This window comes from Littorina saxatilis, linkage group LG12 (assembly GCF_037325665.1).
Source record: "Littorina saxatilis isolate snail1 linkage group LG12, US_GU_Lsax_2.0, whole genome shotgun sequence".
NCBI lineage: Eukaryota > Metazoa > Mollusca > Gastropoda > Littorinimorpha > Littorinidae > Littorina > Littorina saxatilis.
Window position 1 is genome coordinate 36,370,193 of NC_090256.1, and position 12,047 is coordinate 36,382,239.

Consider the following 12,047-nt stretch of genomic DNA (forward strand, 5'->3'; position numbering starts at 1 on the left):
GGTCACACAGCCCAAAAGTCGCATAAACTCATGAATCACGCATAAAATTTGGTTGTGCGTGCTTGTCGGTCGAGAATTTGACCATTTTCGCTGATTTACGCGATGAAAATCACCGATGAATTGCGCAAGAACTACGGAAAGATCACGCAAAAATCACTAACAAAGCACGCACTACTGCGCATAGGCACGCAAAGGTCCACGGAAAACCACGTATAATCTGCGCACTATCACTAATGAACTGCGTATGAATCGCGCATGATTCGCGCATGAACTGCGCAAGGAACAATTTTCAGTGATTTTCAGTGATACGTAGGTGTTACAAGCGCGAAACATGCGTCATATGTTTGCTAATCGTCAGTGAAAAGTCGTCGATGAACGCGATAGCAGCAACATTTTCGCGAACGATCACTGATATTCCCCGCATATTTCGCGCATTGTTCGCGTAAGAACTACGCAAACTACGCAGAAATTACGTAAAACAGCGCAATACTACGTAAACTCTTACGCGAAGCCGAGTTTTGAGCTGCTCAAAACCTGGAATCGCGTAAAGCGCCGATCCGGCGAACATCGGCGGACAACTACGGAGGTTCCACGTCAGACAAAATGATGAAATGCGCAAATCGCGCATGTATCGCGTAGGGATCGAATTTCGTGCGTGATTCATGCGTACACGCGACTTATGGGCTGTGTGACCGGGCCTTTACATTAAGCGCCACTACAAAATCCGCATCGGCTCATAAAGGCGTTGAGGTAAAGTTGCTAACAAACTGTGGATGTTCGATGTACAAACGCATTACATATACTAAATTGTGCTCCAAAACAAAAACCAGTTGAACTCGCAGGCAACTTATTTCGGGTCCTGCCAGGAATTCTTAGCAAAGTTTAATTTTGTTTTAGACTCTAAGAAAACGAAGTTATAGCCCAGCCGTGTTTTTAGCTGCTCACATGGTTAGTATATATAGGTATCTACGTCTACTGTGAAAAGCTCTTAACGAAGCTTTTAAAACTGGGTATAGCAAGACGTGCGTGTAAACACAACTTAAAACTTTCCCTTTACTCCAATTTTTCAAAGGCTCAGGCTTCGCCGCCATGGCTAATTAACTTACAGCTGCCAGGCTGCTCTTTGCTCCCCATCACCTTGCCACTGATGTAACACCCTTTCTTTATAGTCAGGGTGAACGTCTGATCTCTTTAGCTATACAGTGCAGGGAATGGAGTGAGAGGGTGAAGAGAGGACAACTTTAATGAGCAAACTAATGAACTAATTTTTAAGTTTCTAAGCTGAAATGCAATCCCATAGTCCGGACTTCGTCAAAGATTGCTTGACCAAAATGTCAAACTATTTGGTTGAAAAAATTAATGAAGGCGCAACAGTGCGGCCTCAACTTTCACTAAAAGCCGGATATGACGTCATCAAAGACATTTATCGAAAAAATCAAAACAACGTTTAGGGATATCATACCCAGGAATGAGAGAGAGAGAGAGAGAGAGAGAGAGAGAGAGAGAGAGAGAGAGAGAGAGAGAGAGAGAGAGAGAGAGAGAGAGAGAGAAGGGTGGAGGGTGGGAGCGGTGAGTCAAGACACCTGCGACCAGTAGTTTTCTCGATAGTCGTTCTACACGCACACACATGCACATACACACACACACACGCACACCCACACACACACACACAAACACGCACGCACGCACGCACGCACACACACACACACACACACACACACATACACCACCACTCTCGTCTCGATTTCCCGTCTATGTTAAAACATTTAAGCAAAACTTGACTAAATGTAAAAAAAGAATTCCGCCCTCTCCTCACATTCACACTCAGTCACCATAGTTCACACTGACACTTCCCCTCTGTCTGTATTTCTTTTAAACACACACACACACACAAACACGCACGCACGCACGCACGCACACACGCACGCATGCACACACGCACGCACGTACGCACGCACCCTCACGCACGCACGCGCTGGGCACGCGAGTCAAGACACCTGCGGCCAGCAGAAGGTTGGGGAGGATTTGGGGGAGAAAGAGCTAATGATGAACGGCACCACGGCTGAATTTAAGACGGATGTTCAGAACACCAAGATTGTCATTACCAGGTGAACAGACATTGCATCTTGCAGGTGATAGACAAGACAGTGTGGTTTTCACTTGACTGCTCGTCGATCAACCATCAAGGAGAGAGAGAGAGAGAGAGAGAGAGAGAGAGAGAGAGAGAGAGAGAGAGACAGAGACAGAGACAGAGACAGAGACAGAGACAGACAGAGAGACAGACAGACAGACAGACAGACAGACAGACAGGGACAGCCAGACAGACAGACAGACAGAGAGACGTACATACGTTCAGACAGACAGACAGACAGACATACACACTCAGAGATGAGCGAGAGAGAGACAGTTAGACAGACAGACAGACCGATAGACACACGCACATACACACGCACACTCACACATACACACACTCTCAGACTGGAGGGGAGAGAGGGAGATACAGAGACATAAACAAAGAGATTGAGAGACAGACATAGAGAGAGAGAGTACGTGAGAGGGAGATAGGACAGACAAGCAGACAGACAGACAGACAGACAGACAGACAGACGGACAGACAGACGGACAGACAGACAAAGATGGAGAAAGATGGCCGAGTGCAAGTGAAAGGGGTTGTGGGGGGTGGAGGAGGGGAGGGCGGGGAGGGCGGCGGCAGAACCCATGGGTTGAGAGGGATGGTGGTGGGCGCACTTGTCTGAACTCGGACGAAACGTAGAAGGCATTGGCAGGTGATCAGTCTTTGTACCTTGCACGTGAAAGTCCAGGTAGTCCTGGCAAGTCTACTCTTCCATCACCTCACGTCAGCAAATTGATGTCCAGGCCGTCCGTCACTGCGCACCCTGTTGGGCTTCTACAGGTGTAAAACACTCAGCCCTGCCGTTTTACACTGGTGTATGAGTTTGTACTCAGAGAGAGAGAGAGAGAGAGACAGAGAGAGACAGACAGACAGACAGACAGACAGACAGACAGACAGACAGACAGACAGACAGACAGACAGACAGACAGAAAGGGAAGGGGGGATGGGCAGAGAGAGAATTGAATTGAATTGAATTAAACTTTATTTAACAAGGATTAAGATTGAGAGAGAGAGAGAGGGGGGGTCGGGGAGAGAGAGAAAAAGAGAGGGGGGAGGATAGGGAGAGAGAGATGGGGGGGATGGAGAGAGAGAGAGGAGAGAGAGAGGGGGGATTGGGAGAGAGAGAGAGAGAGAAGGGGGATGGGGAGAGAGAATTGAATTGAATTGAGCTTTATTTAACAGGGATTAAGATTTAAGGCTACGCCTTTTCTTACAATCTGTCCTTGGGACGCATAGACACACAATTATATAATTAAAAAATTAAAAATTAAAAAGTTAAAAAGTTAACCAACAAAAGGAGGTCGGAAAACTTCAGCACGTGATAATAAAGATGACGATGATGATGATGATGATGACGATGATGATGAGGATAATGATGATGATGAAGATGAGGCATGAAGAGCATACATATGTGGTTATTCATAAAATCAAATGCATACTATGCAGGTAATTATAAATACAAGCTGGTAGCAATCGAACATGTAGCAATAGTACAACAAAAATATGTTCAGAACATACAATGCACAGCATATCTTTGACGTAATACTAAGTGTGGTAAATCAAAAGGCGTTAAACTACTCAGACATTAAGTGGTTTTTAACACATTTTTAAAAACTTTTTAATGACTTTAAGTGCTTAAAGGATGATGGAAGCGAATTCCAAACTGAAGTACCCGAAAAAGCAAGACTGGTCTTATACAGGTCAATTCGTGGAATCGGTGGGATCAAGTTGACCGACCCATATCTGTGGGTAGCTTTATTAAATAATGATGTAATGTAAATCGGCACTTTACCGTAATACAATGTATGCATGAAAATGGCTTTGTTTAACTTGAGATGCTTTTCCAGTGGAAGAAAGTTAAGCATTTTTAATTTCATATCAGTTGATGCATTATCCTTTACGATGAGTTTGGCCGAGCGACGATAGAGAGAGTCTAACTTTTTCAAGTGGACATCACTGCTGCCATCCCAGAGCGTCGAAACATAATTAATGTGAGGCATTACATGAGCATGGTGGAACATTTCCAGAGTCCTTCTGTCCGTAAATTGCTTTAACTTGAATAGGAGGAAAACGTTCTTGGCTACTTTCTTGCAAATATGCTGTAATTGTGCCTGCCACTTGAATTCACAATCAATAATTACCCCTAAAACGCGATGCTGTTGAACTTGTTCAATTGATTGCGTACCAATAGTAAGATTTAGTTTGAGTGGAGAAATCTGGTGTTTTTGTCTGGTTGCAATTACCATACTTTTAGTTTTTATTGGATGGACAAGCATAGCATTAGCACTACACCAGTTATTTACATCGTTTAAAGCTGTTTGAAGGGAGGACTCTATTACTGGAACAGACTTTCCACTTGCATGAAGAGAAGAATCGTCAGCAAAAAAATCACTTCTTACATTACTATCAGAAATGTGCAGTGGCAGATCATTGATATACAGACAGAACAAGATCGGCCCAAGCACTGAACCTTGAGGCACCCCGCATTTCACAGTCTCCTCAGTAGATATTTTACAGTTTAGGGCAGTATATTGAGATCTGTCATGTAAATAGGAAGCAAAGAAGTTACACACTGAACATATGTTTATGACATACAACTGTAATTTCTTCAATAGAATTGAATTGAATGATCAACAAGATCAAACGCTTTTTTAAAGTCGAGAAACACAGCACCACTGATTTCAGATCGGTTTGTTGCAGACAACCAGGTGTCGCATAGCGTGGTAAGGGCGCTGTGACAAGAGTGATTTGTTCGAAAACCAGACTGAAATTGATGGAAAAGGTTTCTGCTTTCTATGTACGCGAGCAAATGTTTGTGAATATGTTTTTCCAATGGTTTGGATAAAATGGGTAATAAGGAAATGGGTCTAAAGTTATTTGGGTCGGATAAATTTCCGCCTTTATGGAGTGGAATTACTTTTGCTCTTTTTAACAAGCTAGGTACAGTATTTTGCTTTATGCAGAGATTATACACATAGGTGAGTGGCTCCACAATATATGGTAGAGCTAGTTTGGTCAAGTAAGGAGGAATCTTATCAGGACCCATGGACTTTTTATTCTCAAGGCCTTCTAGCACCTTCCCTACCTCATGCACTGCCATGTCTGGAATAGTAAAAAAAAATTGTCTGGTTTACATTTCTGATTACAAAAATCATGTAATTTTGAGAAAGAGACTTCAATGTCAGAATCAGGACTGTCGCATTTTGCAGATTCATTTAGCCTATTGGCAAGGGACAAAACATGGTTATTAAAATCTTCAGGGAAGATGGTTGTGGCAGACGGATTTGAGTTCTGTTTAGATTTATCTACAATGTTATTAACAGCACGCCAAACAGTTGCAATATCTTTCTTGTCCTCGATTAATGTATTAACATAATTTGCTTTTGCTTGACGTGTTAATTCTGTCACTTTATTCCTTTGTTTCTTAAAATCAGACTTCATGTTGTTTGCTTTGTAAAAATCACGCAGGGACATGGCTTCTATAATCTGTTCCGTCAACCATGGGGGAAGAGATGGATATTTCACTCTGTGGTGACGTAGTGGGGCATGCTTATCCACTATAGGATAAAATATATCAAAAAGGGCGCCCAACGCTTCGTCAGCAACAACTTTCATCAAACGTTTTAAAGCTTCTATATTCAATAGTTGTATGGCCCTTGTGCACCGGCTTAGGTAACTTGAACGACCAAGAACAAAATATTGAACAATGGTCACTGATGCTTGAAGGTACAGTTTTCACGTTTGACACCATGGAGGTATTATTAGTGTAAATGTGGTCAATCAACGTTGATGTTGTATCAGTCAATCTGGTTGAGGTGTTCACAAGTTGATGGAATCCAAAGAGAGATGTAACTGAGCGCCAGGCTGTCTGGGTTTTATGCAAGTCTATGTTAAAATCACCAAGTAACAAAACATTACGATTATTACATTTGATGTTATCCATCAAATCAATAAAATCGTCAGACCAAGCTGAATGGGATGCGGGATTTTTATATACAAAGCCGAGGAGAAAAGAATTCGAATTCTTATAAGAAATTTCAAGCCAAAGGCATTCAATACTGTTCACTTCCAGATCAGCCCTGCGCTTAACAAACTTTGCAATGGAATCATGGACATAAACAGCAAGACCAGTATGTTGTACTATATTATATGTAGAGAGAGAGAGAGAATGGGGGGGGGGGGGATGGGGGGAGAGAGAGAGGGGGGTGGGGAGAGAGAGGGGGTGGGAGGGGAGAGAGAGAGGGGGGATTGGGAGAGAGAGAGAGAGGGGGGCTGTGGGGAGAGAGAGAGAGGGTGGATGGGGAGAGAGAGAGAGAGAGAGATAGAGGGGGAGGGAGAGAGAGTTTGTTTGTTTGTTTGTTTGCTTAACGCCCAGCCGACCACGAAGAGCCATATCAGGGCGGTGCTGCTTTGACATTTAACGTGCGCCACACACAAGACAGAAGTCGCAGCACAGGCTTCATGTCTCACCCAGTCACATTATTCTGACACCGGACCAACCAGTCCTAACACTAACCCCATATTGCCAGACGCCAGGCGGAGCAGCACTAGATTGCCAATGTTAAAGTCTTAGGTAAGACCCGGCCGGGGTTCGAACCCACGACCTCCCGATCACGGGGCGGACGCCTTAGCACTAGGTCAACCGTGCCGGTAGGGAGAGAGAGAGGCCCAAAACGAACTCTGTGGCTCTCGGCTCAATTTCAAATCTGTATCTCAAGGAACACTCAGGGGCGAAGGGTAGGACGACAATTATGAATGCTGGAATGCCCACTCAAAACACATCCGTTTTCAATTTGAGTAGCTGAGCGCTCAAACGTTTATTTCTAAGGTATCCCTATTGTGTGGTCACATAATTACAACCCCCAACCTGAAATGTATAGCTCTTGGGGCGATGAGAGATAGTTTTGTGTTCGTTTTATTTTTTACTAGATTGTATCACTTCAATTATGTTTGTGTCTTGTTCTGTTGCAGGTGTCCGCGGCAGATGCCTGACGTGAGTGACGTAGGTCCAGTGAGTGTCGTCATCTGCACGCACAACGAGGCGCCCTCCGTGCTGCGCCGTACTGTCTACAGCGTGCTACGTCACACCCCGTCACACCTCCTGCGTGACGTCATCGTGGTGGATGACAACAGCACCTTAGGTACGTCATGTGTCATTGATGATTTAGAATTAAACCGTAACAGCCTTTAGAGGATAGTGATGCTTTGGAATGTGCTTAATTTGAATAGAATGAAAGTTTGAGTAATGTCGGCTGTCTTACAGTATTGTATTTTTGAAATCTCTGGCTCATGAAGGTCTGGAGCCGGAGGGCATGCTCAGAGTCTGATTGAATAGTTACTGAGAGAGTATGGCCCCCTCCAACCGGACGACGAAGAAGAAGGTGTGAGCGAAGTAAAGGTAATGGTTTGGGCAAGTACGCAACCCTAAAACATGAGCTGTAGCCACCCTTACGACAGTCGCCGTTTTCAATTACTTCGTGCGTCTTTGTGACTTGACCAGTACTCTTGATTTTGGTACCGTTGTGTTCCTAAGACTCTGCACTTTCATTTGATACAAGACTCACTGTGTATAACTGGATTGAACACGTGATATCAGCTAATGATTGGAGTAATAAGGTTTTTCCGATTACGGTACATACTGTGATTAATTGGTACCTACCACCACCACCCCTGAGAAAACCGCGACACCTTCATCTGCACTACAACTTGTTGACCATCGTTTGGCATGCAGAAAAGTCGATGAGTCACTCACAGAGGGATTTGAGTGATGGACGTGAGAGTCATAGAATTGACCGCTGGTGCCACAAATGTCCGACGCCGGACAGTGGTACAGTGGGCACGAGGCATGGAAACGACAGGCGGATGAATATTTGATGGGCAGCCGGGGCATGTGAGCCGGCCCTGAATATTGCATGGGGACCGCTCGCTGCCCCAGATTGGCCTCGTCACGCAATACGTCACTCTCACGTCAAGTACGTCATACCCCGCCTCAGACTATTGCATTGGCGCATGTATCCAATGCAAGGTCCCTTGACTCTGCTTTGGTGCTGTGTCGTTCTTTTGTTTTCGACGCAACACACGCATAGAAACGTATTTTTCTGTGGTGTAAGCAAACCATATAGCATTGTCCACTATCGAATACTAATTCTGTAGATTCCATTAACTGGTCTCCAAATCATACTGGTTTGACAGCTGACCGACTTGGTACAGAGTTCAAGATCAACATCTGAGCAATCATTTTATGCTCGACCGTTATCCGACAGTTTGAAGGCAACGCGTTGAGGAGTTCCTGAAATGTCCCGTGTTTTGTCTCATTACTCACTAAAAACGGGTTGAAACACCGCCTTTTAATGGCTTCTTAGAAGAATGTCTCTAGAAAAAATTGCTTAACATTTTTACAACTGATTGCAGTGCGTGTGTCTGTCAACAGTACTCTTTGCCTGCCTCCCAAAACATGTCCTGACCAGATTTCAATGTAGTCCCAGTCCCAGTAATAAAAAACAAGTCGCGTAAGGCGAAAATACAATATTTAGTCAAGTAGCTGTCGAACTCACAGAATGAAACTGAACGCAGCAAGACCGTATACTCGTAGCATCGTCACTCCACCGCCCGTGGCAAAGGCAGTGCCCGTGGAATTGACAAGAAGAGCGGGGTATTCGTTGCGCTAAGAAGGATAGCACGCTTTTCTGTACCTCTCTTCGTTTTAACTTTCTGAGCGTGTTTTTAATCCAAACATATCATATCTATATATTTTTGGAATCAGGAACCGACAAGGAATACGATGAAAGTGTTTTTAAATTGATTTCGAAAAAAAAAATTTGATAATAATTTTTATATATTTAATTTTCAGAGCTTGTTTTTAATCCAAATATAACATATTGATATGTTTTTGGAATCAGCAAATGATGGAGAATAAGATAAACGTAAATTTGGATCGTTTTATAAATTTTTAATTTTTTTTACAATTTTCAGATTTTTAATGACCAAAGTCATTAATTAATTTTTAAGCCACCAAGCTGAAATGCAATACCGAACCCCGGGCTTCGTCGAAGAGTACTTGACCAAAATTTCAACCAATTTGGTTGAAAAATGAGGGCGTGACAGTGCCGCCTCAACTTTCACGAAAAGCCGGATATGACGTCATCAAAGACATTTATCAAAAAAATGAAAAAAACGTTCGGGGATTTCATACCCAGGAACTCTCATGTCAAATTTCATAAAGATCGGTCCAGTAGTTTAGTCTGAATCGCTCTACACACACACACACACACACAGACACACACACGCACACACGCACATACACCACGACCCTCGTTTCGATTCCCCCTCGATGTTAAAATATTTAGTCAAAACTTGACTAAATATAAAAAGAGTCTCTCCCCACCCCAATCCCCATTCATTCCCCTGCCCCCCCCCCCCCCCCCAAAAAAAAAATGAAAAAAAAAATCTCTTCTTAGTTCTCGTACAAGCGCTTTCTCCCACTCCCATCCCCCACCCCCAACGTTCCACAACCCCCCCCCCCCCCCAATTCTACCCACCCCACCCCCACCACTTCCCTCTCCATCCTCTTCCATCTCGTCGGGCAATGACGAGGAGCATTGTATGCTCGTGGCGTTGCTCTAATTGGGGCGGGCAGCGTGCTGATCAGCCTTAGATTGGATTAGCGATGATTCATGCAGCCCGCGCTGTGTACCCAGCAAGCAAAAACCGAACGAGTCGAGTTCCACTGATACCACCCAAAATGGACGACTCCGCCATGGCAGGATCGCTCGATGGGCATGAGTTTCTGAGCTCGATCGAAACAACAGTTTTTCTTTTCAAATGTTGTTTCTTTTTCCTTATTCTTTTATTTATTTTGTTTTGTTAGTTAAATCATCTTTCTGTCTGTGCATTTAGCAATTCTCCCTTCCTTGTGCCTTCCTGTCTGTTAAAATTCGCAGAAGTGTCCAACCACTGGTGTCGCCGTGTGTTCAGGAGTAGATTAGCATCGCCTACTCCGGGATCGCTTATTGGGGGGTCGCCCGTTTGGGGTAGAGGTGGTCGCATGCGACTCTGTCAGCACAGGCCACATTGCTTTCGCTCTCATGGGGTCGTTGTCGCTGTCGCTGGTGGTGAAGAGAGTGGAGGAGGGGGGGACATTTGTTGACGCGGCATCAATGATGCGCATTGATGCGATTCATCGTGTGGCCCATTGGAACCGAATGGGCGCTACGGGGACGGGGTGGGGGAAGGGGGGTGGGGTAGGTGGGATGAGGGGTTGGGGCCGAAGAGGGAGCGGAATTGGGCGTGTTGTTGTTGATATAGTATCAATGATGCATGTACGATTTGTGTGGTGCTCGTCCACTGGAGATGGAACGTGGTTGGAGTGTGCGGATAAGGGGTGGTGGGGTTGGGGTGGGCGGGGTAATGGGGTGGGGTGTAGTAGAAATGGGAAAATTAGGGAGGAGGTCGATAAGACAGATACGTGGTCATGTGCGTAATCGTTCATCACATGGCAATTCTGACATTGATGAGTGTTGAATTCTTATCGCTATGGATCTGCTCGTCATTCCTAACGTATTTAAGCTGTCGTGTTTACACACACACGCACACACACACACACAGAACCACTCACACACACACCAGGGCCGGACCAAGTTCGTTTGAGGGGGGGGTTCCAGCTGAAGGCAGGGGTCCAAAGTCCACATTTTTTTTCTCTGAGAGGTACATTGGATGGCCAGGGGGGGGGGGGGGGGTTCCGGAACCCCAGGAACCCCCCCCCCCCCAGATCCGGCCCTGCACACACACACACACACATACAGAACCACGCACACACACCCACAACAACACACACACACACACACACACACACACACACACACACACACACACACACGCTCACATCCACACACACACACACACACACACACACACACACCCACACATACACACACACATACGCACACACATACGCACGCGCTCTCTCTCTCTCTCTCTCTCCTCTCTCTCTCTCTCTCTCTCTCTCTCTCTCTCTCTCTCTCTCTCTCTCGCTCTATGAGAATGAGGAGTTTGCCTCAGTAGCTGGTTGCTGTGCAGAGTGTGGGCTGAATGTGTTTACAGCTATGTGGATCAGACTTGGCGTGCACAGTCCTCAGCCTCTTCACACACTCAAGGGGCCTGTCGTTTCTTGTGTAAGAGGAGAAATGTCTATAATATACTGAAAGCACGAGTTTGTGTGTTTATGTTTACACTGTAAGTTCAGCCTGACTCCCTTGTCCTTGTCAAGAGTAGCTGCACGTGCCAAGAGTAATTCGTTTCCCAAGAAGAAAGTTTTCCCATCCTTTTAGGGCAAAGCCATATATTTACCAAAACTTGCTAAACGCGTCGCAGTTCATGTGAATCCGTTGACCCCAGGCCAAATTTCTTTCGGGTATATTATAAAGTTATGCTGTCCTTTAATTACAACGCGATGTTTTTTATGAAAAGTTATCAGTGGCGTTGCAGTTCACTTGACGGCAGCGGGAATTCCCGGTCCCAATGATCTGGTGTCAGTGCAGTCACGTAACTGATAACTTTTCATAAAAAAACATCGCGTTGTAATTAGCTGCAACAAGATTGATAACATTAATCTTGATTTTGACGTGACTTAAATTTACTGGACTTCTTGGATCTAGGGCTTTCAGTCATGCCTCAGACATCTATCAATTGGAAAAAAAAACAAGAAAAAAACCCAAGTTGCACTGACTTCTTGCAAGGAGTCGAAAACTGCATTTAAAAAAAAAAAATTCTTTTGTATCATTATACAGGCGGGACAGCGAGCGAGGATAAAGAACTCGATCAAGTCGCGCACGTGAACTATTTACGTCAAAAGCCTACGGTACATGGAAGTGATCATATATAAGTCTCGACGAGAGCGAGTTCTTCTTATCTTCTT

At 44.8% G+C, this 12,047-nt stretch overlaps 1 protein-coding gene across 1 annotated transcript in view; it reads left to right on the forward strand.

Moving 5' to 3' along the window:
- Positions 1 to 12,047, forward strand: part of LOC138981853 (polypeptide N-acetylgalactosaminyltransferase 14-like) — an 89,873-nt gene that overhangs the window by 59,379 nt on the left and 18,447 nt on the right. Inside the window, exon 2 of the mRNA XM_070354962.1 lies at positions 7,106 to 7,275. Coding sequence (XP_070211063.1) covers positions 7,106 to 7,275 — 170 coding nt within the window. The remainder of the gene's footprint in view (positions 1 to 7,105; positions 7,276 to 12,047) is intronic.